The sequence below is a fragment of the Neopelma chrysocephalum genome, unplaced genomic scaffold (assembly GCF_003984885.1).
Source record: "Neopelma chrysocephalum unplaced genomic scaffold, ASM398488v2 Primary Assembly neopelma1_23, whole genome shotgun sequence".
Taxonomy (NCBI): Eukaryota; Metazoa; Chordata; class Aves; order Passeriformes; family Pipridae; genus Neopelma; species Neopelma chrysocephalum.
This window is the reverse complement of record NW_020897691.1, coordinates 35,196,844-35,215,622: the sequence shown is the minus strand read 5'-3', so window position 1 is coordinate 35,215,622 and position 18,779 is coordinate 35,196,844. Positions and strand designations below refer to the sequence as shown.

The window sequence follows — 18,779 nt, the reverse complement described above, 5'->3', positions numbered from 1 at the left end:
AAGTCCTCTACCCCCAGGCTGTTCACATTCCTCAGAGAACTGAGGACTGTTATGCCACATAGACAGTTAGAAAGATCGAGATCTTTTAATCTTTCCTCACATCCACTCTTAACACCAAAAAGTGTTTGTATTTCTTGCCAAAATATCAGGATGGGTTTCCCTTTCTGTGGATGAGGTCCTATCACTGTCTGCAGAATAGCAGGTGTGCTCTCATCTGAGTCAGTGCGCAAACGAGCCCACTCAAGTCCTTTGATTCTCTTGCACACAAACCCCCCAAACTGCAAGTTTTGTTTTCAAGGCTAAAACAGCAAGCACTCCAGGAGGCCTTGTCTGTGCTGTTTTCATCAGTCTGATCTTCTAACATCGGTGGAAATAGTTTCAGTCACTTGTAGGGTCTTGGCTCAAGTCCCAAATCTTAAAGAATAAAAGCAAGGAGAAAATGAGGCATTAACTTCAAATGCAGCTGCCCGGAATTCCTGTCTTGAAGTGGGAATGGAACAAAGTTGAGGGTAAGTGGAAGGATTTTTTAAATTAAAAAGAACAGGACAAAGAGCATGTTTTAACTTTCTAATTGAAAAAAAAAAGTGCTTTGGAAAATATTCTGTGGAACTGTTTTGAATTAACTTATTGAAAACTTGAATGTCACAGTATTTACTTTGATGCTCTCTTCATAAATTTGAGCTTATTGGTGTCTTTACACAACATGCAAGTTCTCAGGCTGCCTTCTAAATTCAAGAAAATCTAAACAGAACAATGTGAGGACAGTCAGTACATTCAGGTATTTCACAAATATATAGTACCAGAAGGTTGCAGGATGTGCAACAGCTTTATCCTCACCAGGAGAAAGTCAGTTCCCAACTTTACTAAGCCACAGTTTTGCACAGGGGAGCTGCTCAAATGCTAACAGAGCAAGAGGTTGTATACACTGTTCATAATGTGTCAAAACACTTAACCAAATCCCATGTCATGTGTACACAGCTAGAAGAAAGCCTGGTTGCATGTGTTACATGTGCATTATGATCCTTGGCTGCCCTGCAGCCAGATGTTTACATGTCAGCTAACTCTCGCCCAGAAAATTACATACTCAGAATTCATTGCTACCTTCTTCTTGTTCACAGAAGGTCTTATAATCGCTCCGTCTCAACATGATAACCTGAGACTGACTGTTCCCTCGCAGGTCTGGTATATCACAAGACTTGCACACTTTTTCTGGATCGGGTCATTAATTATTTGCTCTGTGACTAATTCTTCTAAAATCAAAACAAACAATGTAAGGCACACATCAAGGAAAAGCCATCTCTCTGTCTCCCCAGATGTTTTGCTAATGCACAGTCTAGTATAGTTACAGTATGCCTAAGAAGTAGGAAAAGGCTTCTTTTTTCTGCTCTTATCTTCAAAATGGTTCAATCAGTAGAGCTGAGCCAAAAGAAAATATTAAAGGAAAGCAAGAAGTGAACTGAAAAGGACATCCTGCATCTTTTAATAACAAACCAAACAAACATTGCACTGCTTGCTTTGTAAGTCTTACAGAAGAGCCTCTCCTTAGCTCAGGCTGCCTGTTTTTTAAAAAACAAAGGCAAGCAGAACTAGCTGCAGGCAATTAAGTACATAAACATTTGAATTCATGCTTGTGTATCCTCAGAAGGAAAAGCTCTCTTAAAAGCAACCTAAGGAACTTCTTCAGCTATACTCTGGCAAAAGTTATTTGAGACTTGAAGATTTTTGAAGTCTTTATAGTTCTTTAAAAACAAACTGGGAAATGCTAAAATAAAAAACCCCACAGACTGCTGCCAATTTCAAAACAGGATGTTTTTGTTGTTGATGATTGTAATTAGGACCAGTGACCTTGAAAATGTAAACAACCCATCCATTTCCTCTTCTAATTATTGTTGCAAATATTTTTTTTCTCTTTATAAACTTGTTCATGTGAGTACTCGAGTTCATACTGAGGCAAAGACCACAGGACTAGAAGTGCTAGCACCCAATGTCACCAGCTAGTTCAAAGGAAAGGGAAGGAGGAGGAGGAAGAAAGTATTTAGTATATGGCTAGTGATTTAAAATCAGGGTGGCTGTTATCAGCACACAGAAAAGCAAGACAGAAAAGGCACTCCTACAAGAAATGCATTACAAGTACTGCTAAAGAAAGATCCATTATCAGGAGAAAACCTTGGAAAGCGCAGTCTCCTTAGATAGCATGGAGGAAGTTCTGCAGCTTTCTCAACACATAATCTTGCAGTCAGAAACTTGACACCCGAGTCCTTACCTTCTGATGTCCAAATTCATTCAATATTGTGCCCAGCTTCTTTGTGTTGCTGTGAAGCTTGTGAGCAGCAATGGCTGGATTGGGATCCCTCCAGTCAATGGACAGGCGATGGTACCAGAGGTGCCGACCCTCCTGGATGTGCGCTGACTTGATGCTGGGGTCAAAGCGATGCACCTCACACCCACTGTTGGCCATGCCGACCTCAAACTGGTTGTCATCACTGCCTAGCCTACCAAAAAAAAAAAACCCACCACCAAAAAACATGTAACTATTAATGCTGCAAGAAGAACTGTTAGTGGGTAGGACATTCTGAGGATGAACTGGCTTAAACAGGAAATTCAATACAGTATGATTAGAACAAAGGGCTCCTTTCAAGTCAAGAACTAAACCACTTTTAGCCAGGCTGACAAACTTCCCAAAGAGCATTTTCTTAATTCAAAAGTTGACAAAATTTATAAGGCAGTAAATTAAATGTTGGAATCTATGTGCTGACATTATTGATATTCCTATTTTATATTTATATATATTTCTCTATTTTCAATTTGCTTTTTTCTTGACAAGTTTACAACACTTTTTTCAGTCGCCACTGCACAAACTTCCAATAAGCAAAGCATAAACAGAAGAGCAAATATATTTAAAATTTATACAGTACTCTTTTGTAAAAAAATGGCATATTTCACACCATTTCTATCATCTGGTGTTACAAAGATGAGCCACAATGACCACCAGTGTGGACACGACACAAGTACCAAATGCCTCTCTTTCTCTGCAAACAGGAGGACACAAGTAAAAAAAGAAAATTTAAAAATAACCAATTTACAACAGTAGCAGATTTGTTATATAGACTTAAGAGAAATATTGCTGCTAATTTGGTGAAGATCCCAAAGAAGAAGAAAAATTAATAGCCCCATTGTACAGCAGGACTGTCTCAGTCCCTACCTCTGCAAGGAGAAGACATATTTTACAAGACTGTGCCATATTCCCACCTCCTACAGCCCACTGGTTCACACACGGTGCACTAAAACTAAAAATATCTGGTATTTACCACTGGAATCACATCTGGACCACAGGCCTTTTCTACTCTGTAAAACAGGATGTTCTCTTCCTTCATACTCCTTCAAGCTTGTTCCAAATGTGATTCAAATCATGCACTACACATTAAACTTTAACAAAACTAACACATGTATAGTGCTAAGAAGAGAATCAAGATTTTTAAATAGCACTTGAACCAGTTGTGCTAATTGAGACCGTCCACCATGTACTAACATCACGGCATTTATCTCTCACGCACAAACCATTGCAGGGCAGAACTCTAAGGTGTACTGTCAGGGCACCTGCTACACTACACCACAGTAATCCTTAGAAACGGTGTCACTGTGAAATAATTTTGGCTATTTGCATCAATACGTAAAACGCGATACATTGTAAATCATGTCATACTCTATGGTATGACATCAGGACAGCACTAAATGTTTTACAGAGATGACATACTAGTAAACTAAAAAGAATTCAACTGACGAAACAATGTTCAGAAGATAATGTGTTTTGGAAGTTACCAATATGGTACGACACTTGCTGTAATAATGGTTAAGCACAGTGTAGTGACAGCCTATGAGGTGGTCTTCTGCTCAGCCATCTTCCCTTTTGCGTGTCCTGGGAAAGTATGAGGAGACAGGGTTTGCAAAAATATCCTAGTGTGCTTTTAAGAACAACTCTATTTCACAGGATTCCAACCCGTACAGCCGTGTAGGAGGAAAAGAGAGGAGTTTTCTTTTAATACATTCAACGCGCATTAGGAAAAAAGTTCAGAAGTTAACTAAGTGAATCGACATGCTTGTTTGCATGTGGCTTTCTACAGAAGGGACACTGATGGACAAAGACCAGTGTAATCCCTTAGGAATGAGAAACTGGCTAAAAATGAACAACATGCAACTTGTTGGGGGCAGTTACAGCACTAGAGTGAAGAGCCTGCCAGCATCTGATGGCCACATGTGTCAATAACACACTTCTAACTGTACCAGCTGGTACAATCCAGAGGGCTGGATGCTTTGCTGTAGGCAAACCTCAGGCTGCATCCAAACAGACTGCCACTTGTGTGGACTGCAAAGGGAGGTTTCGGTGGTGGAAAACAGAAAAAAAAAATACAGATGAGGGTAGAGAAGGGGCTGATATATCTTCTGGTACTCTAGTAACAGCTCAAATTCACACCTGAAGAGAGATTTAGCCAACAACAGATATTTAGGGGAGAAAATAAGTTAATCTCTGAAGGAACTGGTTTCCAAAATGCCTGGCTCACATGCAATCATGCTAAGGGATAACGTAGCATGAAAAAGATAAACAAATTAGGTCTCCTAAAAAAGATTTTGTGTTACTTAAAAAGATACCTTGATTTTAAAACAAAGGTGTGGAGGTCACAGAAGATTAGAGAGGCCTTTCCCCACCATCAGGAGAGAGCAGCTGCTGCCTCCATCAACAGCAAAATAAAACATGTCAAAGACACTGGCCCTATTTTTACTATAAAGGAGAAGGGCGCTCGGTTACAGAGAGAAACGCAGTGCCCTGCAGTGGGGGTACAGGTGGGCTTCCAAACAGCAGAACCAGCACCTGCAGGACCATCTCTCCCAGCCTGTGTGTGAGTGCAAAGGAAGGGCTCATTGGCATTGCTCCCCGCTGGCAGCAGGGCAGGGACGCTGACCCAGGACAGAGCGCAGCACAGCAGGCAGCGGTGTCCCTTGGCTGTTCCCTGCTCCCAGGGTTCACAGAGGGTCATGGTACACAGAGCCTTGCACTCAGAATAAACACTGTGCTGCAGCTTGCACTGAACAAAGCATCCCACCGGCCCCTGAATCATCCAGGAATGCAGCGAGTGCGCAAGTGGCACAAAAGCTGCTTTGTCTTCTACAGCACAGCTCTAGTTGGCACCTGTAGCTGATCCAGCCTAACTGCAGGTACTCTAGCTCCCACAGCGATCACAGGACAGAGCTATAAACACATGCATGTTAAGGTCCAGCTTTCTCATTCTGTGCTTCCCCTCCTCCCCCCTTCTTTTTCAAAGGAAGAAAACTGAGCTCTGCAGCTCAGGGAAAAAAGAAGCACCCCCTGCCTGGATCATAAAACCCCTACACTTTAGGATGCACCTGAAACAGCATTTATACTATATTGCAGTAAGACTCTTTAAACATCTACTGGTAAATTTTTGAAATCCTATTCATTTATGTTATCCCAGCTTGAATGCCTGCCTGTGGTGTTTGTAACTGACTTAGCTTAATCTAAGTAGATTTAGCACTAATAACTAGAGGTCACTAATGCATATTGCAATTATGTATCACACTGGGAAATCCTGTCTCTGAAGCAAAAACATTGCTGTGTCCCAGTAGTGGAAGCAACTATAACTAATCTAAAGGGATGCCCAGATGTTCCAGAGACTACTCGCTCGCATTCACAAGTGACCTCTTCTATAGCATTTGAGGAGGCAAAGCCTAAGCAGCATGTTTTGTTCCAGTTTTAGCAATATATGGATTTAATTCAGGATTCCCAGTAACACTCACACTGAACTTTCACATTTCTCCTGTATCCATCCTCTCCACAGAGAATGTTCTTCATTGGACGCAGCTGCTCCCTGTTAGCTCTTCATAAAGTGTATGGGATAACAAAAATGTTTAAAAGAGGTTTTTTGTCCTACTCAGAACAAAATTACTTTTCTGTCTGTCATAAACTAAAGGAAGTGAGTCTGAGGGGAAGAATTATGCAGTAACGAGCTCCAAGTCTGCAGAAGCAGCTGGATTGAAGACTGCTTCTCCTTAATCTCAAGTATTTCCCTTTTATTTTTTTGCTGTTTCATGTGATGCATCATGGTTTGTTACTAACTGCATGTGTGTCTCTGACGTCTGATGGGAGAGCCAACATCAATTTCAATCTCTGCTAAGTCCTACTGTTCCACCAGTACAGAAAATCTGGCATTCAGGCTCCCTGGAGCTGGTGCAAAACAGCACCACATATAAAGCACTGGTATACATGCACTAGCTCGGGTTTGTTCAAAATCATTAGTAAAATATCTCTGTGCTGGTCAAATTCATGCCAAATCTGCATTTCCTAACACAGACAAAATCAACTCTGCATTGTACCTACTGGTCAGTTCAACAAAAATACCATTCTCAACCCACACTTGATACAACGCAACATAGAAAAGGGACATTAATACAGGAGCTCAAGTCTAATACTGATGATCCTGCAGCTTGAAGGGAAAGGTCTAGATTAATTCCACTGAACTTTGAGTATTTTACCAAGACATCTAAAGTCAGCAGACACGTTACCCAGACTTCCTCTATAATCAAAGGAAACCTAGACCTGCCTCCAGAATGTTATTTAGCTTAGCTGATTTTTCACCTGAATGTGCCTGCCTCTCCCTACTGACTACTGAAAGGGCCCTCAGGCAATAAGTCAGTACTACTATCAAGCAGGTAGTCTGGAACTGAGCATCACTCCTAACTTTCATAGGAACATGAAAAGCTGATAAGAAAAAAAAATCATGTAAACCTATATTTTGCATTAATATAGGTAAGTATAATTTGAAATGGATTGCAAAGAACATTCAGAAAATATGAAGCAACAGTAGCCAAGAGGAGTCTCCTCTCTGTATCCCTGATCTATCTCTAAAGGGCATGTTTATTGTTTTGCCACTGAGCAGTGCTGCTGAACAAAACCTGAGAGCTCCTCAACCTCTAAGAAGGTCTCTACAGCTCAATACAAACTCAAGCCAAATATAAACCCACCCAAATTAACCAAAAAATGCTCCCTTTGACTGCAGTGCTCTCTGCATCCACTTCACTCTAATTGCTGGTGTTAACTCCCATGTACTAATCACTGAGAAATGCCACCCAGGCACTATTCCCTGCTATCCACAGTTTGTATCCCACAGCAGCAAAATCACAGAAATAAATTGCACTGGTTCAAGGGAGATGAAGTGCTTCAATACACCTCAAACCTGAAGCTGGCTCCCAGGACAGCAAAGACAGTTTTATTAGGCAGCAGCTATGTGGTGATCTGTGGGAAACGGGCTCCAGATTCCAGTAATCGTTCTCCTAATGCAGCTGTGTGCTGATGGGTAATGTAAAAGGCCAGTGGCCTGATGTACTCTGAGGACTGATCTCCCTCATCCTCGTGGGAAGCAGAATGTTTTCTTAGCACAGAAACAGGCTGCATATGTGGTTTTGCTACCTGAGAAAGCACTTGTTCTGTACAGAGTGAAAACCTCAATCTCCAGTGCTGTAAATATCATAAACACTGCAAACATTTTAAAGTAAAGCCACAATTGCCTTTATTACTATCACTTCGCCACAAATCACCCCTAAAGTGTTGAACAAACAGACTCTCATACAGAAATGTACTATTTTGTCCCAGAGGCAGTTAACGAAGTTTTATAAGTAATGCTGCTGAACTATCCGGCAAATATGCAAGTCATCTCTGTTCAAAGAAGATGATGTAGGTTTCTCAGTTTATCTCCCCAATTTCCATCTTCCTCTGTATGAATTACTACTCACAACTCACTGTTAAGAAATTTGTTTTCATATTAATATTAGAAAAGCAAAGGAAAATAAAGAGCCTCATAGAGAAAGATTTTTCTCTAAAAAAAATGTTTACAGAAGCACATCAACACATAACATACACAAACAAAGTCTATATTTTAGAAAACAACCTTGTTGCAACCTGTGTTGCATTTATAGGGCTTTTTGAAGTTACCTGTCATGAAACAATTTCCTGTATTTTAAAAGAGAGTGCTTACCCAAGTGAATACAGACGGCATTGCTTGCTTCTGATTCGGTGAATGAGGCTAAACCTCTCATCAAGACAGATCGACCAGGGCTTTTTTGAGGTTTCAGAGTACCCCTTCAGGCTGTTCAGGTTCATATGTTCACATGAAATCTGTTGAAATCAAAGGATGCTTCATTTTAGATAGGACTTTTAATTTGTTTTTAATTTGCCTTCTGGGGAAAGGGTGGAAAAAGAAAAATGTTAATTGGTTTCATTTAAATCTGATTGTCAATTTGGTACATGGCTACAGAAATTTGATCATTTTTTCCCTGTTCATCTGTTCTGCTTGGTGAAATTTAAGGCTTATATAATCCCACAGAGAGCAATGCAGTTTGAAAAGCAAATAATTAAGCAATAGTACTGTAGCCCAAATCATTTTTCCACAAGGAAAAGATCTTTCACCATTTAAATGTTTTGGAGTTTTTTTCAAACCTTGGAATGGATTCTGCATCTCAAATAATGATAAAATCATTATTCATGTCATGATTCAAGATTGTAATCACAAGGTGCAGTGTCACACAATGTAAGCCGTATACCTTATCCAGAGTATCCTGGATCTCAGCTCCAGAAGGGATTTAATCACTACCTCAACACATGGCCTCTCCAAAAACAAGGGGATTTAAGCAAGTGCTTAACTAAACAGAGGAATCATAGCATGTGTGTCTATGCTGAGCTGGCTTAGATGTCTCGAGCCTAAAGCCAGGATAAAACACCCTGCAAAAGAAGAAACAGAGACCCTGCAGGGAGGAACACTGTAACTTAAAGCCCTTGTACAGACCAAGAAAGCAAAGACTGAAAACACACTGGATTCATCAGAAACCTGTAAGTGTCAAAAATCACTTAACTGAGGTGTGAAGTCAGCTTTGCCGGCAGCTGAGCAGCAGCCGGCAGCAGCCAAAACACAGCGGTGTTTGAGCCGACAAAACCACGGCTCTGTGAATAACACCCTAAGGAGGAGCCCCTGCCTGCAGCACCAGCTCTGCCTGTCCCCCCAGCAGCCTGGGCCAGCGTTTCACCCCCAGGCCACATCACCCTGCACCATCCTCTTCTTCCAGACACACTCTGGAAAAGGCAGGTATAGAGCTGGGGAGCACTGCACCCTTTCCAGAACTCAGGATCCAGAGCACAGCAGGTGATGGAGAGCCAGTACAATTCGTACGGCTGTTGCCTTAGCAATGTTAAGGAGGTAAGAGGGAGCAGAAGTAAGCACCAAAGCTGTGGCTGCTTCTGCCTAAGAAAGGTTGTGCCACTCTGCATCAGCATCAGCATCTACAGTTGGGTTTTGAAGGGCTTTTCAAACCACATGCAGCCCAGCCATCAAATTCAGGGTTGGAGGGCACAGGCTGCTTAACACACAGATAGGAAAGCAAAGACTGAGAAGAGCTGCAGGAACCCAGCTGAGCCATCACAACAAAAAGTTGTTCTTTGCACTGAGTACCAACCCTAGCTGCAGGAATGGGAGCTGGCACTGCCAGAAAGCCAAAAACTAAAATGGTGGGAAGGAATGTGGTAGAGACAAAACCAGGTTAAACATCAGTCCTGAACAGACTGTTCTCATCTTGCTCCTTCCTTCCTCTACAGCAGACTACCCAGGTTCAGTTCTCAGTTTTAGCCAAACGAAAAAGCATGGCTCTGGTCCCACCCGGAACCACAGAAATGAAACAATTTTACACAGGGGTGAGAATGAAAACTGGATCCCAGCCTTTAATGTGATAGGCACTCTCCACCAGGTACCTTATAATAAGTAAAAAAACTAATTCTTTAAGAAGCTTATGCTCTGAAAGATCATTGCCTGAAGCATTACATTCAAAGAGCTGCACACTGCATCACCACCTCCCTGCTCCTGCTCAGCTCATAATTCCCACAGAAAATTTATTCAAGCTAATATAGCATCTCTTCATGCTGTTCTCGGGATTCACTAAGTTTTAAGCAATTATTTGCACTGCACCCCACTACCCATTTCCCTTCAGTCGCGTAACAATCAAGGAATAAATGGCATTGCAAAAATAAGCACTAATTTAAGACACAGAAGAATAATGTACTCTCTACAGAAAACTATGATTCTGCAATGCTGCCACTTAGTTGACTCATGGCATTATGAGCAATTACAATAGTCAGAATTCGGAGCAATCTTAACAGCTCTTGCTACTTAATTGCTCTTGCTATCAAAAATAAAAAAAAAAACCACCCAATCCTGAACCTGCCTATAGCACCATCACCAGTCTGTTGCATGATTTACAGACCCTGATGCACTGAGCTCACATCCTGTTCTGGGCTTCTGTTCACTACTATCATACAAACAACGGCACAGGTAAGATGGTTCTTCTAATCATCAGATACCAGCACTGAAAAAGCTTTTTCTGGCCACATCTCAACACTGCTGACATGGCATCTTCCCCTCCAGCAGTTTAAGCCATTGTACACTATCGGCAGGGAGCTGAACTCAGGCACAGTAATTAGTACACACTTGCTCAACAAACAAGGAATATCAGATCCCATGCTCATCTACATAAGCAGGATCCCATTCTCAGAAGCACTCATACCAGTTATGGTGTTATCCCGTCAGTTATTAATATTGTAACATTCGCCAGGTCTGAAACAGAGATTTCTCTAATTTTTTATTTTCACTTATGCTTGTTTCCCTAACCAAGGTCAGTTACCCTGGGAACAAAACTTCTTGATTAGTGTGTCAGAAGCAATAAACTCTCTATTAACTGATGTCTTTGTAGGCTTTAACCCAACTAGTGGAGTTTAGCAGCATCTGCCACTGTTTATTAAGTCACTGAGATGAAGGATGTTTTCAAACTCAGTATGTCTGCTGCAGCCTAAATTTCTGTACAACAAAACAAGCAGCTCTACACGCATCTCTTGCTGTCCCCATATGCATCACCTTGCCTCTTGCCCTCTCAATGCTGGCATGAGTGGCAGCACAGATGTCATTTTCTTGACCATTTAGCCAGGGGTATCCACAAGCTGGAGGATACGTGAACACTCTACTACCCTCCTTTTCAGATGTGTTTCAAATGAATCTTGTCTCAGCCTTGAAAGCACTGCATCAACAAAGAATTTCATATGTGAATGACATTTCAGTGACATTAGCACCCGAGGCTTTTTGCTGTTCTCCAGTGTAAGTAATGGTGCTGTTAAATCTGTATTCAAGGGTCAATTGCTGATAGACCTGGGTACTGAAAGCAGCTGCCCTGTCAGAACTGTGGGCATCTAGCACCTTTTCCAATTTTTATTACTGGAAATACATGCATAAATGCGGTTGTGCATAAATGATGCCCCTATGAAGACATGATGGCCCAATTTCCATATGTGCTGAATGCTGTAGGTAACCGTCAACACAATCTGGATTTAGAAATTACATATTTTAAAAATCACATAAACCCACTCGTTTTCCAGGTCATCATTTTTGTCCTGAAAATATCAGGTATCATTGGTATCTGGTATTATTGAAACAACATGTCCAAGTTAGGGTCTGATGCCTTGTTCTCATTTTACTGAGAACCTCAAATGCATCCTTTTTAAGTAAAATGAGCCTGGTTATCATATTATTATTGAGGAGTGGAGTTGGGGGAATAACACAGTTTTCTCAATACAGAGTGCTCTGTATTTTTCTGTATCTGAGAGGGAGTGTGTTTGTGAGAGAGAGAGAGAGAGAGGGAGAGAAACTACGTCCAGAATTTCAGTCATACCACACTCCTGTCAGGACACAAACCCATCCAAAAATAAAAAGCAAGGAAATAATGCATTCTTTCTAACCTGTGTTTTGACCTTTACATTCATGTTGACCATCCCTGCTAGGTTAAACAACTTTAGAAATAAAACAGTTTCAAAAAAAGTTTGGTGCAAGGTTAATTCATCAACTGAGAGGGAACAACCTGTGGCAGGCAAACTATCTTCTAAATGGAGACTGAAATGAAAAACATACCTGAGAAGTGCTAATATACTTTAGGAACCTCAATGCCTCGTAGTTAAGGGAAGGAGTTGGACTTGCCCATGGTTGTAGTTCAACGTGCCATCTTACAGTCTGTAAAACAAATCAAAACAAAAAACACCTTAAAGGTAGTACAATCATAAAATGCAAGGCCTAATAAAATAAGGAGATTTAATTTCAAACAAAAAGTTTCTTAGAGGCTTGTCTACACATGAAAGACATTTCAGAATAAAGTAGGGTTTGAACTACAATTAAAGAGCACTTATGATTTATAGTGATCAGCTTTGAAAGCAGATGTAGGTAATTCAGAAAGAAAGGACTCTTCATCCAGGATACACATGTCAACCCAGTCATTCTAGGACACCCAAAAAAGCCGTGGCTTGCAGAAACACATGAAAAAAAACCAAGATCTGAGTAACTAAAACCCCTACCAAAACATCTGAAAACAGTGATATCATTTTAATTTTATATCTGTTGCATATCTGTTTGAATGTCCACTGAAAGAAGAACTTGGATTGTAAACACTAATCACCAAAGGAAACCTCTGCAAACAACCTCTTTTCTTTTTTAAGATCTAGATTTTATTGAAAAGCAAGCTTCTTGTGGTCTTTGAGAAAAGTCCTCTTCCTTTTCCATGCTTGCCAGACGAGATACACCAGGATTATTTGTTTCCCCTCAAAAAATACAAGTGTAGCTGCCCATAGCCCTACCACTCCTCATTTTTGTAGCCTCGAGGAAGTAGCTTCAGTGGGTGCTTTCTGCACTCCCTACAAGGCCCCTCAGCTCTGAACCTCAGGGATCCTGTCAGCTTTCCCAGAAACCCTTCCCACATGGACAGAGTAGGACAGAAAAGGTCTTTCAGACACATGCTTGCAGAGCAACAGGGCTCTGTGCTCCCATCTGTGCCACCTTCTCCAAATTCTGCCTGCTTTTGTCATGCTGGGAAATTTAGACTTGTCATCTCTTGCCCTCAAGTAGAGAAAAATACAAGCATGGTGTTAAGTTGTACTAAATTAGGATTGATTCCTCATGGCTTTTCATCTTCAGGCACCATAACTCACTTCTATGGCTGGGCAGGTAGAATCAAGCTTCCCTTTAATCATCCTCAATTAACTGAGCTTCCATAATGGGGTTCCTCCCTCATAGGTTCATGTTGACATTCAATAAAATACAATCAGAAACCCCATTTGGGATTCCCATAGGACTTTATTTCAAAAGAAGCCCTGGAAAACACGTAGGAAATAGCAATTAGCTGGAGAGGATGAAGACAGATCAGAGAAGTGAGGTGCTGAGACACGAGATAGGACTGGTCTGTGGCACCGGGAGAAGAGCCAGCACAGTGACAGCAGGGATCCTCTGATGCCAGAGAGGAACACAGGAAAAAGAAGGTAAAACTAGAAAAGAAAGGTTATTAAAGAGGACCACCAGACTAGATGGAGTTTGCCTTCAGCTGATATCACAAATGGATATTTTTGCAGCCTAAGGAAATGTAGTCTAGAGTGAATGTGAGCCAGGAGGTCTGTATGAGGTTTATTGTTCCTTTAGGGGTTACTCTTTGTTGGTTTTTTCACTGTAAAGAGATGATGAAATGGACATTTTAGACATTTTTTTTCCCCCCAGAAGCAGACAAAACTAGCATTTCTCACCCTGAAACTTCCTGCCAACAGCAAACGCGGGCTCCTATACTCTGCACAGCATGAGGCTGGAAGCAAGCTAGCAAGGAAGCTCTGCAGTAGCACATACCCATGACCTCTGATTGCAGAAGCCAGCCTGCAAGCAGCTAACAGTAGGAGGATAGGTGCACACCAGGGAGTGAAATGCGTGTAATCTTTCAGAATGAGTCACAGTTCACACGGCTGAATAACGTTTGCAATGACAGGAATGCTGTCGTTTCAACAGGCTTGAAAGCTGAAATGAAAATGAAGACTGACAATCATTTTCAGGCAAAAAAAGAAAGGGGAAAAAAACCCACACCAAAACGAAACAAAAAAACCCAAACCACCTACCAACCACACAGATACCTAAACATCTGTGCCCAGTTATTCTGAAATTTATTTGTGTGAGAAGTAGCTCATTAAGTAGAGGAATTGCAGGGTGGCCATTGTGACACTATTCAGCAAGAATTCAGTCTGCACAGAGGGAAGAAAAAAAAATCCCTATAATGAACCACGTGAATGAGGTTCTTTTTCAGCAAACTGCAATATACAAGAGCCACTGCAGCTTACTCTCAAGTTCTTAAAATCTTAAAGATGACAAACTGCCTTCCCAGTGACTCCAAACTATCCATAAACACATGAAAATGAAATAAAAACCCCAGTGACTTAATAAGGCAGTCTCAAAAAAAAAAAAAAAGAAAACCACAACCTTTTATATAGTTCTTTAAATTTAGAAGCACTGCATAAATGCTACTTTTATGACAGATATCAGACCTGAGGCTTCTGTTTGATGGCAATTCTTTTAAATAGCTTCTCAAACTTCACACTTGGACCCTGGCTCCTTAGGAAGTAGCAGCATATTTCCATCCACTAACGAATACATTAGAGAGGTCTGTTCCTAACACCTACTAAGCATCTCTATGGAGCACTTCAATAGCTGCTGAACAGATTCACAGATGATGAACTGGGATGAAAATCTAGCACATCCCTTGGACCAAGTGGACCCTCCCAGTGGGTAACTCACTGATGTTGGTGACATGACATAGGTATGTTCAGGACTCACAAAATATCCTCCTGAAGAAGCCATTCCATATGTACATTGGTAGCCTTTGTTTATAGTTTTTCAGGTAATTTTCAGTCTGTTCCATAGTGTTACCATGTAAGCCTTCTCAAATAAACTCTACAGATAAAACGCACCTGGTCTTACCTCCATATTATGCAGCTTTGGATATGAAAAGACAGACCTCCACAAGGTCACTCAGGAGCCAGAAAATGGGTTCAGCCATTCTGCATCTCTGCCTATCACCATGGGGGGGCTATCTCCCTAGGGTAAGGACTCATCCAACCATGACTGTGTTTCCCAAACAGCAGCATATAAAGAGATGACAGTACCTGGAAAGTTACAATGCTACTTAAAAAAATACCATACTGAATATCTTGAAGTATGCCTCTATATACAGCTTCACTTACAGACACATTACCTGAAATTAGCATTGTTAAGAAAAATCAGTCTTCAGCAAGACTTTATCTTGAGCACTGGTCAGACACTGACTTCAGCTACTCCAGAATGGTAATGGATATCCTGAAACTGTTATTCAGGGTGATGTCTAAATTTTCACCACATGAGAGTAAAGAAAATCTTAAGGCAATGCCATTGCTTTGTTAGAAAAAGAAGGACACATTTGAAGGTCTGATTTTTTACCCAGGTACTTCACACTTAAGGATAAGGACTGATGTTTCCTTCAAACCAATCTGACAGTAATCAGCAGAGTCTTTTCTCTGGAGCCACTTCTTTCTAGATTTTTCTTCCTCATAGCCATCTACAATAGTCATCTGATAATCCCTTAATAATCTGTAGTATATATAAGGTATACTTTTAAAGGACTGTCACTTAAAATCTCAAATCATAACATAAAATTTAAATAAACATGTGCAAAGGGCTTACAAACCAGCAGGTCTAAAACTGCAGGTCTGCAAAATATCTGGCTTTTCTAGCCTAAACTTGAAACACACAAATCATTAAATTCTTTCCAGACCAATCCTAGTTTCAGCGCACTGATCCAAAAAGCTCAACCCCTCCCTTCCCTTCTGCTTATATTTGAAAGAGAATTAGTAAGTTTTGCATATTTCCATCTTTTTTTCAATAACTGTTTTTTCCCTCTCTTAATCTCCTTCCTTGTTAGCAGCCAATTAAAACAGAAACATATTAGCTGTGTTTATAAACAAAAATTTGGGAATTCCATTACCCTGTGAAGCAATCTGTTGCTTCCAAAGAAGAAACAAAAGACTTGTCAATATATACACAGATGTCTTAAGCAAATCCTCTGATTAAATCACGCAACAATAATTTTTTTACATTTGAGGCAGGACCAAATGTGAGTGGAAATCACTTGTGGCAATAAATTCCATCAATAACCATAAATATTTGCTAGTCACAGAACACAAATGACACACGCATCTTCACCTCCAACCATTCTGGCTACCTGGTACCCTACGTACCACCACACTCAGCCTTGTAAAAGGGCACAGCACAAAAGAGCTTGCTTGTGGGTGAAATTTTGCAGGGATTTTATCAGTTTAAAATGCAATGCGTGGGATTCAAATTGCAAAATTTCAGGCATCGACATGGCAGATTTACTGGATTGAGCTCCTGAAGGCTTGCCCTTGTGAGAGGAGATATGATTTACAGAGCTTAGACATAATATTGTTTGAGGTCCCGCTGCAGCACCTTTGGCCTTAAGCATATTATTTTGTAGTGGTCTAATTGTTTGGGTTTTTCCCTCAATTCAGAAGTGAAAGCAGTGTGTTGTAGCCCACTCAAGTACTGGCTTTACAAAACACGCTTCAAGAGGGTCACACAACAAGTGTGATGCCTGCTAAGATGAGTAGGAGGACTGCTGAGGGTGCAGGCAGCCAAACCTGGCACACTGCTCCTCTTGCTGACAACACAGAGCAGCTCCAGCGGCAAAGAATTCCTCGTGAACGCCCACATTTAGTTTCATAGGCAATTAGGTGGTTGACTCCAAGGGAGAGACAGGAGTGAAGAAATGCTCCTGCAGTGAGGACAGCCACAGAAGCTGGGAGCTGGGCTGTGGAGCTAAGTTATCTGACAGGACAGATGAGGCAGACAGGCTCTTTAACAGAATGATTCATCTCACTACAGAGTAGTGAGTAGATGAATCAAGCACTGGAAAAGTCCAAGACCCTCCATGACGTGCAAAGGAAGCCTGAAGGCTGGGCTCAAGAACACCTACACCATAGATGCTCAACACCACAGAAGAGAAACCCCAGCCCAGACTATCACACATGCCATATTGCAAAAAATCATGTGTTTTAGAGGAGTGAGCCTAAAACAATGTTTAGTTGCACTTCATTCTTCAGCAAGATTGAGTAATTCCAAATGTTTTATGTTAGGAGCAGCAATATGTGGCACAAGTTAAACCTAACTCCACCTCAAAGTTGAGGTGTCAGTAGTGATGAGTAAGTATGCCTTCAGCCTTGGCAAAGAGCTCCTTGAGAAAGGTCAGTTCCTACAGTCCCCTTTAGCTAAATGTGTGAGAAATATCTCTAATTAAAATTTAGAAGACAGCCAAATACAGTGAAACAAAGAACGTTATTAACAGTGCGCTGGGTGCATCGAATTCGTGACCTGGTTCGAGAGCACACCTGGATGGGAGGGATGAGCCCTTTTAAGACCCTTTGACTTGCATAACCACTCCACCACTCCTCCTTTGCCAGGCCTCACTCCTTCCCTCCTTAAAAGGCAATCTTCGCTTTCTGGTGCAGTCCATTGGTTGTCTTCATCCACCTGTCAGGTTGTTTCCCTGCCCCTGGCCGCATGGTTCCCTGGCAGTGAGGCCAGGCTGCTCTCACCACCTTACATTCTTCCCAGCTTATCTTTGCACTGTAACAGTAAGCAAGCAGAACAGTAAATAACAATAAGTAGCAGTAAGCAGGCAGAACTATAAGCAAAGCAATAGGCAACCCCAAGCAGAACTGTATGTAGCAGCAAGGAGGCAGCAGCAATAAGCAACTTCAAGTAGAATCACAAGCAGTCCACCAGTCCTTGACCACAAAATAGTTCCCCGTTCCTTCAAACAAAAAGGTTCCCAAGTGCCCCGGCACGAGGCAGCCATGGAAACCTCTACTTGTAATAAAACTGTCCTATTTATTTCCTACAAATGTAATCAGCATCACAAGGTACACTCTCAAAAACATGCTAACCTTACATCGTTAATTTAGAAGAAGCAGAGACACTCACAGGCTCAGTAAGCTGGAATTTAAAATACAGGCCTACGAAGTGACACTCATATTTAAAGATTTGAGTGAATTAATTTCTAACACAACTTGCTTTATAGATATTCCATCTCTACATGTCTGAATGGTTTCTTTCCTTTCTTTTCTTTTATATTACTATTATTTTCTATTTTTCTTTGCAGTTTGTCTTTCTTAAACATATGAGGCTTTCACCTTAGAAACCACACTGCAGAACTTGCTACATACACTTCTTCTCTGCATGTGTGGGCCTGTATTGAGACAAAAGCAGTGGATTCCCTCTGAGGCATCAGGCACTGAGTGTACCACAGGGAAATGCAGGTCACACCTAGTACTGCAGCCAACCTAAAATGAGAATTTCCACTCCAACACTGACACTCTAACATTGCACAAATTCCGTGATGAACTGAAAAAAATAATTAATATAGGAAATCTATTTCCCCATTTTTTTACTTTTCTGAGTTTATCTAAAGCAGAGGCATCTCTGACAACTCTGCACACAGCCTTCTCTGTACCAGTCACCACTGGATTACTCCATCCTCTGCATGCACCAGGTTGGTGCAATGGAATGAGCAGGCCACAAAGGGAGTCCCTTCCATAGGCAAACTCCAGAGCTATAAAACTGTGATGTGTTACAGAATCACAGAATGGTTTGGATAGGAAGAGACCTTTAAATATCACCTAGTATGATCCACTTCCATGGTGCACACCCTCCACTAGACCAGCTTATAGCATTGTTCCCAGTACAGATTTGTGACAAACACCACTCACTACTTGTTTCCTTAGACACTGAGCCATTAACTATAACCAATTCCTTATCCATCTATCAGTTCAT

General features: G+C 41.2%; 1 protein-coding gene across 2 annotated transcripts in view; it reads right to left on the bottom strand.

Annotated features, from left to right (window-relative positions):
• Positions 1–18,779, bottom strand: part of METTL24 (methyltransferase like 24) — a 47,804-nt gene that overhangs the window by 15,148 nt on the left and 13,877 nt on the right. For both annotated transcript variants that reach the window (XM_027693299.1, XM_027693308.1), the window contains exons 2-4: positions 12,009–12,107; positions 8,046–8,185; positions 2,264–2,492 (exon numbers count right to left, since the gene is read on the bottom strand). In XM_027693299.1, the coding sequence (XP_027549100.1) occupies positions 2,264–2,492; positions 8,046–8,185; positions 12,009–12,107 (468 nt within the window). The remainder of the gene's footprint in view (positions 1–2,263; positions 2,493–8,045; positions 8,186–12,008; positions 12,108–18,779) is intronic.